The sequence below is a fragment of the Achroia grisella genome, unplaced genomic scaffold, assembly GCF_030625045.1.
Source record: "Achroia grisella isolate CSIRO2021 unplaced genomic scaffold, CSIRO_AGI_Agris_v1 utg782, whole genome shotgun sequence".
In the NCBI taxonomy this organism is placed as follows: Eukaryota; Metazoa; Arthropoda; class Insecta; order Lepidoptera; family Pyralidae; genus Achroia; species Achroia grisella.
In genome coordinates, this window is record NW_026713022.1 from 4,271,318 (window position 1) to 4,288,533 (window position 17,216).

Here is a 17,216-nt window from a genome sequence, read left to right on the forward strand (position 1 = left end):
ATTACAATGCATTTGACACAAACACGCATGTATTATAGTCTTTAGTTTATTCTTAAAGTATGTGATAACATTGAGTTTAGATTGCCGGCGCCCCCGGTTGCCCTTTGATCGAACAGTGGGGTTTCAGAGGAGCTCTCTTCCGCATACACTTAGATTGTAGAATGAATTACCTGCCTAGGTTTTCTTACGAAACTACAACATGAGGTTTTTCTGAAGGGTATATAACTTGGTGTTTCAGGCGTCCATAGGCTACGGTAACTATTTACCATCAGATAGACCATATGGTTGCTTGTATAAAACAAGCAACCATAGTAGTGTAATAAAAATGAAGTGAAGCACAGTGCGACTGACTGTACTCGTAATTTAATAAAGTCATGTAGTATATGTTTATGCATATTTGTCATATTTTACTGTATCCCAAAGTATATATTATATATTTCGTTCTGTATAAACGTTGTTTAATTTTGTTTTTCGTTAATTATATTTGCACCGCCAACAATTATTCTTTTGCACCACCTATCGTTGAATGGCAGAAAATGCCGCACGTGTTAAGGACCTTTTGTATTGTATGCATTAAAATTAAATTATTTTTGTTAAATTAAATTAAATCGTTTTTTATGTTCAGTATATTATTTTATTTATATCATGGATTACTGTATTATTAGGCCAAGAGTGTGTAAATTAAATTAAATTGTAAAATAGTAGAAAAAATTTAAACTTAATTTGAAATTCTTGTAGTCTTCAGCTCTAAATCAATATATCCACTTCCAAATACAATATCAGTGTCTGTGATGGTAAGGTTACAGTAAATACGACCTTTAGTAAACGGGAATCCTCTTGGTACTTGGCTTAATGGGATGCTCATGTTGTGAAAGTGATAATTACCCTGAAAAAAAATATAACATTGTATGCAAATAAACTTATTTTTACTAGATATTATTGTCATCTATGTATTCGTCTACCCTATAATTGTTCGTCTACACAAAGATTGTTTAATATAGGATTTCAATCGCCTCTCTGTCAGATTTATAGCAGATTCTGGCAGTTAATTAGAAAATCTTACGCAATTACCATAGAATGAATTACTGACTTAATAATGTTATTTATTTCTATCAACCTTGGGCTTACTTAACCTCACCTATCATTCCGTGTCCCATTCAAACAAAATTATCTATCTATATAAGTGTGACATAATACGTGTGTGAGGATAATACAGTAACCTTTGGATAAGGACACTGTGCTAATATTGATGAGTTCGCTTGTCTCCTCAGAGCGCCAGCGAAGAAACTGTCCTTGTTAATGAAGTCGCAACCACGAAAGTGCATTTCGATGAAGCCCCGTTTATATACATTGGTGAGGAACTCGAAGAAATAAAAGTTTACCTGTAAATCATATGTAAATCATCCATAAATTATTTCAGAGGTTGTCACATTAGGGGACAGCTATTAATAAAAAAAGGAAAGATGTAAAAGTAAATTTACTAAAAATAGTATAACTAAAAATAAATGTATACACAAAAGTTCGTTTGAGAATTCTGTTGTGGGAACCGTAGACGATGAACCGATGAAGGGGAGTGCACGTGATTATCTCGTACCATACTATTAGAACATCCTAACACTATCACTTAGTATTTACTCGTATCAACAGCATGCACCGCACGATGAGTATGCGCACTCACGGACTACGTGTGTTAGCTATGCGGTAGCGCCCGGTGCCGCGCCGTTCGGGCTAGTATATACGATATACGAGTATAGACACAGAGACCAAGACTGGTTGTCGAGCAGCGTCTTATTACGCTCTTAGTTTACCCTCTCCCTAGACTCCTGAAACTTGTGCCCTGGATCGTATTTGTACTCGTCTCCCAAGACAAAATAATCCAGCAAATCGTACTCAATTTTTTAAATTTTAATTTAGAATTTTCAACATCGGAATAGGTTTATAAAGGAAATAAAATAAAAAAAGCTAGCAGAATAAAAATAACTAAAAAACATACTGAAAATTCATCAAATGTTGTACTATGGAATATGAAAGTGGCAGAAACATAATATAAGGATAACAAAGAAATATAAAAATTATACGAAACAATCTATTGAAAATATAATATCACATAATTAAAATAGTACTTTAGAAGTGACGAAGAAACAGCCAATGAATATAGTTACCGGTCAACGTCACAATCTTCTTCTTACTTCTCCATAAGAATGTAATAATACCGAAGCACAATGGTATTGATAAAGTGTTACAAAAATGATACAAAGTTATATAAAAAATGACGGATTTCATAAACCTTTACAGAATGTGATGCAAGAGATGGAAGTTAATATGAAATAAAATAAACTTACAGTAACATTATTACCAAGCGAAGTAAGCGTGCGTGCATTAAAATCGACATAATAAAAAGGATCCTTCCTGCTGACACGTCGGGATGTTAAGTTTGCATATTCGACAATATTGCGGTCGTAGTATAATATGCGAGGGTGTTCCGTACTGAAATACTGGATTCTCTGTACATAAATTTATATTTATACATATTATTTTGCTACGGCTAACGGGTCACTTCTGGAATAGGTGTACTTCAAGGGTCTATTCTTGGTCCATTTTCAAATAATTTTCATATGAACTCATTATATGTATGTACGAATATTTGTTTAGAGCTTCCGATATTTCAGATCTGTTACAAATGTCTTGGTCATGGATGGACTCACCCAAAAGTCAAGCCACAATCGTCACTTTATTATTATCGAGGGAAATATCTTGCTTATTATTAATCATTATATAACGAGATATCCAAAGCTTTGATTGCGTCGATCATGACAAATTGCTTTAAAAAGTTGTTTTTTAAGGCATAAAAGATAACACTTTAAATTGAAAAGAATGACAGATTCCAAATTGAAATGCAGTATTTTGTTTATTTTTGGTTTATTATTGTAACACCATTTATGGCTAGATTATGTATACAGAGGTAAAGTTTGTATATTTGTTTGTTCGGGGTAATATCCTATATATATATATCTATTCTATAATATATAAAGCTGCATTACGGTGACTCACTCACTGATTGACATAGTTGTTCTCCCAGAAGGAGCGTCCGGGGGTCGAGACGATGTATGGGGGAAATGTTCCTTTGGCTAGGGTGACCACGAGAAAATTCCGAAATTTGGGAAAATCCAAGATGGCGGACAAAGATGGCGGCTAACTTTTACAGTTTCGCTCGGATCGATTCCGTTCAAAGAGTGATTTGGCACGTCTCGGCGGGACCCAGAATATGGCGTAAAAACAAAAAATTAAAATCCAAGATGGCGGCGAAAAAATTGCCAAAAACTGGTTGAAAATTTTCTAGGGTTTCAAAAACCGAAATTCCCAGGGTAGTTGCGGGGGTGCTGGCGACACCGGTTGTAGGGCATAGGAAACTCGAAGGACCCGACCTCTAGGGAAAATTATGAAATTTCGAAAATCCAAGATGGCCGACGAGTTGGGGGCGTGTGAATTTGGTCCTAAAAATCCGGATTATTTTCAAAGTCATTGTTTAGGTATAGGGCAACCCCGCAGCGAGTCGGCTTCTATGGGGCGATGATGGGTCTCGGTAAGAAGTATTGCCAGCGCTAAAAAGAATTCCCGAATTTGGGGTAATTTGGGAGAAATGGTCCAAAAAGTGGGAAAAAATTTTTTCGACATTTTTGACAAAAGAGGCATCAAGGCCTATCGAGAAACATCCCCTAAAGGGTTTTAGGTGGGTTTTGTTGGAATTTGCTGGCAACACCCATACATGGTTTGACCAAAATAGAAATTGGGGTGTCTCTCCAAAAACTGAAATTCCTAGGGTACTTGCGGGGATGCTACCGATCCCTATTGTAGGGCATTGGGAGGCTGAAAGACCCGGCCTCTAGGGAAAATTATGAAATTTCAGAAATCCAAGATGGCGACCAAGCTATGGGAGATTTAGTTTTTGGAAAAAATTTGGGATATTTTCAATCGCGTTTTTGCTGCACATGGCAACCTCGAAGCTTGTCTCTTCCTACGGACTTGGATAACTCTCAGTAGGAAGGTTTATCAAGCCTAAAAAATTTCCCCGATTTTGGGTTAATTTTGGAAAAAAGTCCCAAAAAGTGGGAAAAATTTTTTTCGACATTTTAAATGAAGAAGCCTTGGTGATCTAACGAAAATCGTCCCCCGAAGGGGTTTAGGTGGATTTTATCGATATTTGCTGGCAACACCCATACAACATGGTACAAATTTTGAAATTGAGATGTAGCTTCAAAAACTGAAATTGATAGGGTACCTACGAGTGTGCTAGCTCAACGCACTATGCGTCGTCGGATAGACGAAGGACCCGGCCTCTAGGGAAAATTATGAAATTTTAGAAATCCAAGATGGCGGCACAGATAGGGGAGTTTTGCTTTACGGAGAAAATTTGGGACATTTTTAAATGTTGTTTTAGGACACATGGCAACCCCGCAGCGAGTCGACTTCTATGGAGAGATGATGTCTCTTGACACAAAGTATTACCTGATATGAAAATTTTCCCCGATTTTGGGGTATTTTTTGAGACAGGTCCTAAAAAGTGGGAAAAATTTTTTTCGACATTTCAAACAAAAGAATGATAAAAATCTGTCAAAAGTCATCCCCTTAAGGGTTTTTTGTGGTTTTTGTCAGAATTATCTGGCAACACCTCAGATCAGTTTTCTTAGGGAATACTACAAGAAGAAGTCACCGAGGCTCTACATAATGTATGGACGAAATGTTTCTGCTACTAGGGTGAATACATCAAAAGTATTAAGAAGTAAAAATCCAAAATGGCGGCAGAGATAGGGGAGTTTTGCTTTTCGGAGAAAATTTGGGATATTTTTAAATGTAGTTTTAGGACACTTGCCAACCCCACAGCCAGTCGACTTCTATGGAGAGATGATGTGTCTCAACACAAAGTATTACCTGGTATAAAATTTTTCCCCGATTTTAGGGTAATTTTTGAGATAGGTCCTAAAAAAGTGGGAAAATATTTTTTGGACATTTCAAACAAAAGAATGATGAAAATCTGTCAAAAACAATCCCTCTATTGATTTTAGGTGGTTTTTGTCAGAATTATCTGGCAACACCTTACATCAGTTTTCTTAGAGAGTAATAGTACTAGAAGGAGTCACCGAGGCTCTATACAATGTATGAACGAAATGTTTCTGTCACTAGGGTGAATATGTCAAAAGTATTAAAAAGTAAAAATCTAAGATGGCAGCCGAGTTAGGGTACTTAATTTATGTTGACATTTTTAGGGACTTTTAAAAATTCAATTTTGGGGTACCACTAAACCTTGCAGCGAGTTGACTTGGTTGCCTTGTTGACTGGAAACTCTCGGTGGGAAATATTACCTGGTCCAAAAAAAATTCCCGTTTTTGGGGTAATTTCGAAGAAAAGTAAAAAACATGCAACTTTTTTTCGTCAATTTGAACAAAACAGTGATGAGCATTGGTCCAAAATTATCCCTCAAAGGGTCCTAGGTGGTTTTTATCAAAATCTCCTGGCAACACCATACATCGATTTTCATAGTAAACCGTACTAAGGAACTCCTAGGTGTATGTAACCTGGGCTCTGTACAATATATGGATGAAATGTTTCTATCACCAGTGTATATGTTAAAAGTATTTAAAAAGGAAAAATCCAAGATGGCGGCCGAATTAGGATACTTTATCTATTACAATTTTAAGAACTTTTTAAAATTCAGGTTTGTGACACCTATCATCCCTGCAGCGAATTGACTTGTATTGAGGAATGGAAACTCTCGGTGGGAAGTATTAACTAATTTTCATAGTAAACAGTACTAAGGAACTACTAGAAGGACTCGCCTTAGCTCTGTACAATGTATTGTTAACTATCGTGTGACGCACCATTAATTAAAAATGGTAAAGTCAATAATCATGTAACCTGAAACGGAACGTCAGAGGCCAGAGCCAAAGTAATCTATGTGACATTGACAAGTGGATGACGGACGATTGAACGGGGGCAGCGGGAGTTTTGGAGCGAAAGTGTTGATATTATTATAAAAACAAATAAGAGATAGATAATTGTGAATATTGTAGGCATTGAGGTGTTTCTCTCCCTGACTAACCGGCATTACGCCTAAGTCGTCAGGATACTAGTGATTTTAAAAGTTCAGAAGCGGTACCAATCCCGCCTACAAATTCGACTGTAAGGTAATTCTGACTAGAAGTTGTGGTAAGTGAATTTACGTTAATAACACGCATACTATTAAACGCAGTTTCTCACTTGTTTTATTGAACTTTTGGATGAATTGCTTTCTACATATTAAATAGATTTAGTATGTACGATAACTTGCGAGAGTAATGACATGACATGTAGCACGATATTGAGGTATACAATATACCTAAGAAAGAAGTATTATGAATACATTAAGTATAGAACAACTTGGCTATCTAATTAGTTTAAAATACAGAGTAACTATTGTTATGTTATTAATGCCTATGATAGAGTATGATAGGATATCAACAGATTAGAAACAGTTACATTAACTATGTTGACATATAGGTTGAACATGAGAACACATACCATGTTATGCATATAAACAGTGTAATGGTATTGCTGAGTTTGTTGCTAATTCACAGTAAATTAGTCAAACTTACTGTTCAGTTTTGTGTGTTTGTTCTACGTGAATTGAATTGAAGAATTGTTATTATTTCTTTACATAGGTACACATATATGTTTGATGATCCCATTTCAGATAAATGACAATCACAGGCATAGTCCAGGTATATGTCTTGATGGTGGTTATATTCCCAAATTGAGACACTGTCATATGTATATATATTATATTGGTTGATACTTTGATATGTGTTTATTAATGAATTAATAAAGCATATTAATATAGATAGACACAGTATATTGTTGACATAAACTGATACCAGCAACATAACATGTTATATTTCATAATATTAGATATTAAAGACATTTTAGATGCTATCTCATGATTAGCTGTGAAGCTCTCAGTGAAAATAGTACTTAACTCTGATAGTACAATTATTATATTTATTTCTTGCTGTGTTTTGAATTTTATATATATAGCAATGGCTAACAATTGGTAGTAAACTCCAATGTTAAAAAACTGAATAACTGTAAACTATTATTATTAATAGTTCCTTATTTAATCATTATTTAGTATAAAATCCAATTGAGATCTATTAGGATCCTCAAGGTTATCATAATCATATGATATTGATTATTAATGTGTTGAAAAAGCACCTAGAAATGATATCCAATTCCTCAAAGGTGTCATATTATGCTGGAATTATATATTATATGTATGCTCAGATTGAATGTATTATATGTTTGAGCAATTGGTTCACTTCTTTGATGCTTCTCTTGAAATTCATTAGAATGGCCCTTAGCAGCCATTGTTGATCAATAAAGGTACTTAAAGGTCCTGTGCAGGTACCTGTAGCTATGTACATTTGTCATTTGAGACAATGTTTAGTAAGTGAGTGTTGGAATTTATAAGCACCACATTAATATGTGACATGTTAGAAAGTGATAGATTACAGGTAAGACTATTCTTACATGGTTCAGTTATATAATTTATGAAGTTGTCTTTTAACCTAAAGAAAAGCTTTTGGTAACTCCAGAAATGAATGTTGTTGGCTCTTGATTGTATTATTGATTGTACAAGAAACCTGTTGAATTTTCTAAACGATACTTGAGCAACAAGCTTGTCTTTAAATTTACTATTAGTGTTATGAATATGAATAAAAGTTTTTGGAAATAAGTTAATATTTGTGTACATACAGAATGTTTGGATATATGTATTGAGTCGCAACAGTGAGAGTATTTGCCTTTTGATGAGTTATAACTCTCCATACAGTAAATTGCACAAAATGTCATGATTTTATAATATGAATATGCACAACATACGACAATTGTTATCACAATAATGAAAATAGACTATTGTAATATATTGCAATGTATTGCTATATTGTCCAATCTTGTGTAGTGCATAAGCTAATGAACTGAAGATTTGCTGCAAGGATCTGAGCTTAAGTTATCCATTGAGTTTTATTATTTAGTGTCATTTGTAGAATGACAGTACTAAGAAACTATAAAGTGGACAGATTCATTGTTAAATCTGTATTGGAATTGAAATGTGAACCAAGGAGGAAATCATTGTTTAAATTCAAATTGTATTATATATTTGTGAAGTACAGATAATAAAATGAAAAACAAGTAGAATATATTATTGAATATTAATATAAATAAATGTATATCAGAAGATAATAACTGATTTAAAGCATTCAGGAGTTAATAATGAACTCATCTTGAAGTTAGCACATGGATTGTGTCAAACAGTGTGGTTTAGAATTGTGAAATTTGGATAATAAACTTTATAATTCAGATATTATGGCAGGAAAATGGAAATAAATGAGTGCATAGCACTCTTTTGTTGTATATAGGTATGGACAGATGGGAGAGAATTAAGTGAATACTACATGTACTAATACTAATATGTAACTGTGATATGGTGAAATAGAAAATAGGAGAAAGGAAAAATTGGATACTATTTTTAAATGGTTTATGTAACTTACCTTCTATGTATTTGTAGACTACAGGATTATAAAATATTTTATGATTTGACTAATGAAGTTTCTGTATATTAATTAGTTATTATTAAATAGTCTCTGTGGGAGGCAATGTTAAGATATTCAAAGTACATAAGCTTTAAAATTATTATAGAGGAAAATTATGAGACACAGACAGACAAGATTGTTAGGAAAGTAAAGAGATATGGATATTCTAGAAAACTTTGCTGATGACCTTGGTAATGTGGTTATTAATAGGCTGCATAATTGTCCATGCATGGAAATTCGTTCCCATTCTATACAACCGTTATATATTTATGAGAATTCCTGATTGTTGGTGTTTTATGCTATGCCTTTATAAGCATGTGGTTTGTTTTATTTAATATAACTTTGTTACCAAAGAGGATGAGACTGAAGTTAGTCGGTTTTATGAAGATAGCACTTCTATACTGTGGCAAGCTTCCAATTATCTTCTGTGAATCTACTGTACTGTAGAGGACAGTGCATGGTGATTTCGGTATAGCTATGACAGGAATATATAAGTAAAAAAAAAAAAAGAATAGGAAAAATCCTCAATATCTTGTGAACACAAGTTAATCACTGCAAATGTAACTTAGATTGAAAGTGAGATGTTGGTATCCGTTGGGATGAACAGTGATTCACAAGCACAGTATCAGTATAATTTATAGAAGAAAAAAATATATAAATAGTAATGATTCAAAAGAAAATTGTATCATATGTACAGGTATAAATACATATAGTAATGCCTATTTAACATTTAAATAGTATTGTGATTGATTGGATTGTAGGACGCCATATAATGAAATGAAAAATTTATAAGCCATATATATATATATATAAGAAAATGGCAGAGACGACAGACAAAAGAAACGTAGGACAGCAGAAAAAAAGATAAGCAGATGACATAAGAAAAAAAAGGAAACAGCAGGAGAAGACTGGATGCAAACTTCCATAGAGAGAGACATGGATAGTCAGTATGGACGAGCTGGTTTATGAATATGGATACTGGCGTAATTTATGAGATTTTTATATGGTTTACTGATGGATAATAAACTACTTTATGAATAGCATATATGTAGAATGAAAAATAAATACTGCATGGTCTAAGTTGTAAGTTTTACATGTTATAGAGAATTATTTGTTGAGAAAATGTTTGCGAGCTGAGCCATTGTTCTTTAATTATAATGGTACTATAGTGAATACAAATTTAAGAAGCACAGGTAGTTAAAAGAAAAACAAAAACAAAAGGACAATTGATTGTTGTTAAATGTATGAGCATTAAAGTTTTGAAAAGTGTACATGGGTATACTAGATTTAAGTTGAAAGGATCCTATTGAACCTATAACTGTTTTAAGAGACCTTTATATCCAATGCAAATAAAATGAGAGACAATATAAGTTGTGGAAGTAAGGCTATATCTGTCAATTTAATCCCAGGAATATATAAGAAAAGTTACTAGAGGATATAAATGAAAGTTAAGATATAAGAAAGTTAAATATTGTTAACAATAGATTACAGTTTACAGTTATAAATTACTGTTGTAGATGGTTTTGCCAATTTTATTAATTTCTAGTTAACCTTTGTTAAATCTTGAGATATTGTATCTATTAAGATTTTAATTGGTTGAAAAAAAAGAGTATAATCGAAGCGTATAATGCTAAATTAACGAGCCTGTAAGAATTGTTGGTATACATGTTGACTCAATTGACTGGAATATGAGATTGGATGTGTTGTATTTAGACCATTGTCACTTTTGACATAACTGTTGAGTTGAAGTAAAATAAAAGTGTTAACTAAGGCTTTTAATAGTAAACTCATCAACATATAAGAATTGATGTTGTCACTTGCATAGCATACGAGAACGGATGTATTAAATAAGTGAGGGTGTTTTAATGTTGAATTGTACAAAATTACAGGTGTAGAGATATTGGAAGTTTATAATAATAACGGTGATGTTGTTTTCAAATATTTGGTTAAGTTAAAATTTTTATAAGTAATGATCAACGCAATCAAATGCTGGGCATTTGATTCCATAGATTAGTCTGAGCACCTATATGCACTTGTATGTGTGGCTGAACGCCCTTTGGAGAAATCGGATTGACTATTGTACTAACTAAATAGTTTAAATTGAAATTAATCCTTTCAGAATTGATTTTATGTGTCTGTTGTAATTAATGGGAAATTAGAAGAGGTGCTAATTTATAGAACCCAGACACCGTATACAGACACTTTAGAAATATTATGAATAAAGCGCTCGAGGTGTACAAGATAGTTACACTGCAAGATTGTAGTAAGGACGATCACAAGGTAAAATTTGATATACCTCTATGGAAAATAGTCGGTAAATATACGCGGTGAAGAGTTGTACATGAACGAATAGATCTGAAAGATTAAGGAATGCTAGTGATACAATGATGAGTTACAATCGATGACAAGCTGAATTATGAGCAAAATGGCTAATAGAACGGGCGGTTGATATGACAATGAAAAATGATTTGCAATACTTTGATGAAATTATGAGATTAATATAATAATCATATGACTATGAATACGATTTATGGATTTTAAGGTAAATGATGGTGATTTAGATTTGATGATATACTGATGAGATGATTGCGCTGAGATCGCGGCTGATGGTTCCGTATACGTTAGTTCACGGAGAAAATGGGGATCCGCGTGTGCTCAATGCGACGTACAACGAACGACTCGCTTTTTGTTGATGCTACTCAAGATTTGGTAGATAATAATAGGAGTAGGGTATGTGGTAGTAATATATTGCATGTTCGTTCAGAAATTGGTAGATACTAGATATATATCAACCAGATATATAATTCGAATTTGGTACATAATTAAATTGAATTAACTTATGATTAAATGTTATAAAGTCCTTTAAAGCGTTGGAGAAATAGTAAAATGGAACCAGGAAATCCAGTTCTTAAAGATATGTAATAGAATAAAAAGTAATAGTAAATTTTGATGGGAGTGCATATAACCCATAGTTGAGTTGCAATGTAGAGCACTTGAGGCTGAAGTAAAAATAGCATAGTACCATAAAGAATATGACTAGTTGGAGGCCGTAACTCCTTGCGTGCGCAAGCGGTGAATGCCTCATTGAGAAAATGACCAGTTGTTAAATATTTGATGTGTTTCAGTTGGAGGCCGTAGTTCCTTGTGGCGGCAAGCAGTGGCTGAGTCTAATGAGAATCTGACCAGTTTGAGGCCGTAGCTCCTTGTGTGGGCAAGCGGTGGCTGAGTCTAATGAGAATTTGACCAGTTTGAGGCCGTAGCTCCTTGTGCGGGCAAGCGGTGGCTGAGTCTAATAAAATCCAGATCTGTTGAGACCGTAGTCATAGTGGGCAAGCGGTGGCATTTTTTTAATGTTTTGTTTTAACAGGTATTTCACTAATTAGCTAGGCAGCCGTGTTTGCAGAGATGCTGACTAGTACCTGGTGTGAAAAATTAAGTGATACAACTTAAGGCGGAAAAATATAACAAAGACTGAATTCATGATGTTGAAATGTAATGTGTAGTTGTCAGTGGCAACTTTCATATTTTAAGTATGTAAAGTATCTCAAACTAAATTTTATATGATTTTAATTTTATTATATTACCCGATGTTAACTGTTATGATAATATCGAATGAGGCCCTTCGATAACGTTGGATGGCCGAAGTGGCTACGAATACCATCGATAAAATATAAAGTGAATAGTAGGCTTACTAAACTCACGTTCGTTTGACGAAAGTTAGTAATTCGTTTTATGGAAATTGCGCAAGGTTTTACAACAAACTCCCAGAATCTGTACTCAATTTGCCAGAAAAAGAAATCAAATGTGTCATAAAATATTTTATTTGTAAAAAAAAAAAAAGCTTATTATAAAATTGAAAAATTTATAAATGTCATCATTTATAAATCAGTGTTTTTTTTTAGAAAATATCTAACTTGAAATTCATAGCGCTGTCAATGTTGTCTGATTGAACGGAGATTAAGTGCGTAGCGGTTTTTATGTTGATTGCCGCACGCCTAATCCTTGTTGTTAATTAAATATAAGTAAATCAATATTTATTTAAAAGAGCAACACACAGGGTTCTTGTTTATTCTTCTTGTGATGAATCTGCGTTCCGAATAAGCGATAGATTCAAAAATCTTGACTACTCAAAAGTGCTTATATTAAGTTTGTTTGAATAAAGATTATTTCTATTTCACATTAATCTGGAACAGTGGGTTTTGGTTTATGTTAAACTGGTGTTGTAAAGAAAATTGAGATCAGTATCTACAATCATTTATAGTTCCCTAAATGTACAGGGTTCAAAGGGTGCAATAGATTACTTGACCAGTGAACTGATGGTATTGTTAAGTAAATCATAACTGAGATTCAATGAATTATGTTATATTAAAATAATTCTCTGGTAAATCAAGAGTATCGTCGAAGTAAAATAGTAGTAGTAGTATTGAGGGTATTAGAACCACTTGAATAATATTGACCTGTTATTTTCTATTGGTTAGGTGAAGGCAGGCAGCGATTTTGTTCTAATTTTATGTCACGAGAATATTACTTTCTCTTTATATTTTTTTCTCTATATATGTAGGTTGTTAAGTTTTACCTTTTGTAATGTGATATGTTAAATTTATCCGTTAAAATATTCATGATGAGAAATGTCAAGTTCTATTTTGGAGGTATAAAAAAAAATGCAATGTTCATAAGATCGGAAACTTACATTGTGATGGTGATATGTTACAGTCTGACTCATAGAAGTCAATCACCGCCAAATAATTGTTTGATACTCTAAAAGGTTGTTCATGTTTTTGGGTGATTTGGATTATGTAAATTAATATATGTTATGTTATATTTTGTGCATTCTGAATGCATGCCGAAACTTAGCTCTGTTAGTATTGATTTTAGATTGTAAACCTTTGACAGTATACTAAGATAGTCAATGTTATGAAAGTAATGTGTATCTTTAGTTTATTTAGTTAAGTATTTGTTATATGATCCTGTAGACACTATATCCTTTGATAAGCATGACTACGCTCATCAGTTACCTATGTGTCTGGGCCAGACACTATTGCAGGATGGCCGACTGTTAACTATCGTGTGACGCACCATTAATTAAAAATGGTAAAGTCAATAATCATGTAAACTGAAACGGAACGTCAGAGGCCAGAGCCAAAGTAATCTATGTGACATTGACAAGTGGATGACGGACGATTGAACGGGGGCAGCGGGAGTTTTGGAGCGGAAGTGTTGATATTATTATAAAAACAAATAAGAGGTAGATAATTGTGAATATTGTAGGCATTGAGGTGTTTCTCTCCCTGACTAACCGGCATTACGCCTAAGTCGTCAGGATACTAGTGATTTTAAAAGTATGGACAAAATGTTTCTGCCACCAAAGTGGATAAGTTAAAAATATTCAAAAAGGAAAAATCCAAGATGGCGGCCCAGTTTAAGTATTATATCTCTGATGATAAATTTAGGAATATATTTTGGGGTACCTGGCTTCCCTGCAGCGAGTCGACCTTTATTGAGCCATGGTAGATTTCGGTTCGAAACATTATTTAGGCTACAAATTTTCCCCGATTTTTGGGTAATTTTACAAAACCCAAAATGTGGGAATTTTTTTTCGTCATTCTAACATAAGAGTGACGGGGATCTATAATAAATCTTATATTAATAGTTTCATGCGTTTTTTTGAAAAATTAGGTGGCAACACAAAGCATACATTTCTGTATACTAATACAGAAAGCTAGGTAATTTGAGGTTTTGTATTGTGACCATTGCAATAAAAATTAAAGCACAGGTGGAAATGGTATACTGAAAGGTACGTTAGGTTAGGATTTCTATTGCGACCCTTACAGTAGCAATTATGCCCTCAAAATAATATAGTGAATAAAAAGGTAGGTTAGGTTAGGTTTCGTATTATGATCTCTACATTAAAAACTTTGACCCCAGACTAATATAGTATACAGAAAGGTAGGTTAGGTTAGGTTTTGTATTGTGACCATTACAATACAAAGTTTTGCCACAGGTTGGTACACGTGAAATAAAAATTCACTGTTACAATAGAAAGTCATCTAATCGTATCAAAACAGATAACTCTACTTGCCAACCAAGTCTATTCGAAAAGAAAACCGTCTTCACAAAAAAATCAACGACAACGCCTCGTGGGCCTCTTGAGGCCCGCGCACACACGCACCCTCTAGTCTATAATATATAAAGCTGCATTACGGTGACTCACTGATTGACATAGTTGTTCTCCCAGAAGGAGTGCCGGGGGGTCGTGACGATGTATGTGTACCTCTCGCTAGGGTGACCACGAGAAAATTCCGAAAGTTGGGAAAATCCAAGATGGCGGACCAAGATGGCGGCTGAACTTTGTCAATTTCCGTCGGATCGATTTCGTTCAAGCGGTAGTTCGTAGCGGGCCGCAAACGGTTGCATTTCAGGTTAAAAGAAAAAAATAAAATCCAAGATGGCGGCGTGAAAAATGAAAATGAAAATTGTAATTTTTCGAGGCTTTCAAAAACCGAAATTCCCAGGGTAGTTGCGGGGGTGCTGGCGACTCCGGTTGTGGGGCATAGGAAAGTCGAAGGACCCGGCCTCTAGGGAAAATTATGAAATTTCGAAAATCCAAGATGGCCGCCGAGTTGGGGGCGTGTGAATTTGGTCCTAAAAATCCGGATTATTTTCATAGTCATTTTTTAGGTACAGGGCAACCCCGCAGCGAGTCGGCTTCTATGGGGCGATGATGGGTCTCGGTAAGAAGTATTGCCAGCGCTAAAAAGAATTCCCGAATTTGGGGTAATTTGGGAGAAATGGTCCAAAAAGTGGGAAAAATTTTTTTCGATATTTTTGACAAAAGAGGCATCAAGGCCTATCGAGAAACATCCCCTAAAGGGTTTTAGGTGGGTTTTGTTGAAATTTGCTGGCAACACCCATACATGGTTTGACCAAAATAGAAATTGGGGTGTCTCTCCAAAAACTGAAATTCCTAGGGTACTTGCGGGGATGCTACCGATCCCTATTGTAGGGCATTGGGAGGCTGAAAGACCCGGCCTCTAGGGAAAATTATGAAATTTCAGAAATCCAAGATGGCGGCCAAGCTATGGGAGATTAAGTTTTTGGAAAAATTTTGGGATATTTTCAATCGCGTTTTTGCTGCACATGGCAACCCCGTAGCTAAACGCCACCTACTGACATGGGTAAGTCTCAGTAAGAAGATTTGCCAGGGCTAAAAATTTTCCCCGATTTTGGGTTAAATTTGGAGAAAAGTCCCATAAAGTGGGAAAAATTTTTTTCGACATTTTAAATGAAAAAGTCTTGTTGGTCTACCAAAAATCGTCCCCTGAAGGGTTTTAGGGGAATTTTGTCAGAATTTGCTGGCAACACCCATACATCATGGGACAAATTTTGAAATTGAGGTCTAGCTTCAAAAACTGAAATTGATAGGGTACCTACGAGTGTGCTAGCTCAACGCACTGTGCGGCGTCGGATAGCCGAAGGACCCGGCATCTAGGGAAAATTATGAAATTTTAGAAATCCAAGATGGCGGCACAGATAGGGGAGTTTTGCTTTTCGGAGAAAATTTGGGATATTTTTAAATGTTGTTTTAGGACACATGGCAACCCCGCAGCGAGTTGACTTCTATGGAGAGATGATGTCTCTTGACACAAAGTATTACCTGGTATGAAAATTTTCCCCGATTTTGGGGTATTTTTTGAGACAGGTCCTAAAAAGTGGGAAATTTTTTTTTCGACATTTCAAACAAATGAATGATGAAAATCTGTCAAAAGTCATCCCCTTAAGGATTTTTGGTGGTTTTTGTCAAAATTATCTGGCAACACCTCAGATCAGTTTTCTTAGGGAATAGTACAAGAAGAAGTCACCGAGGCTCTACATAATGTATGGACGAAATATATCTGTTACTAAGGTGAATACATCAAAAGTATTAAGAAGTAAAAATCCAAAATGGCGGCAGAGGTAGGGGAGTTTTGCTTTTCGGAGAAAATTTGGGATATTTTTAAATGTAGTTTTAGGATACTTGCCAACCCCACAGCCAGTCGACTTCTATGGAGAGATGATGTGTCTCAACACAAAGTATTACCTGGTATAAAAATTTTCCCCGATTTTAGGGTAATTTTTGAGATAAGTCCTAAAAAAGTGGGACAATAATTTTCGGACATTTCAAACAAAAGAATAATGAAAATCTGTCAAAAACAATCCCCCTATTGATTTTAGGTGGTTTTTGTCAGAATTATCTGGCAACACCTTACATCAGTTTTCTTAGAGAATAGTACTTGGAGTCACCGAGGCTCTGTACAATGTATGAACGAAATGTTTCTGTCACTAGGGTGAATATGTTAAAAGTATTAAAAAGTAAAATTCTAAGATGGCGGCCGAGTTAGGGTACTTAATTCATGTTGACATTTTTAGGGACTTAAAAATTCAATTTTGGGGTACCACTAAACCTTGCAGCGAGTTGACTTCTATAGAGCAATGGATATTCTCGGTGGGAAATATTACCTGGTCCAAAAAATTTTCCCGATTTTGGGGTAATTTCGAAGAAAAGTAAGAAACGTGGAATTTTTTTTTCGGCAATTTGAACAAAACAGTGATGAGTGA

At 34.6% G+C, this 17,216-nt stretch overlaps 1 protein-coding gene across 1 annotated transcript in view; it reads right to left on the reverse strand.

Annotated features, from left to right (window-relative positions):
• Positions 1–718: 718 nt before the first annotated feature.
• The window catches only part of LOC131851336 (uncharacterized), a 30,454-nt gene continuing 13,956 nt past the window's right edge, over positions 719–17,216 (reverse strand). The window contains exons 2-4 of the mRNA XM_059201826.1: positions 2,343–2,504; positions 1,221–1,382; positions 719–886 (exon numbers count right to left, since the gene is read on the reverse strand). Of these exons, the coding sequence (XP_059057809.1) occupies positions 719–886; positions 1,221–1,382; positions 2,343–2,504 (492 nt within the window). The remainder of the gene's footprint in view (positions 887–1,220; positions 1,383–2,342; positions 2,505–17,216) is intronic.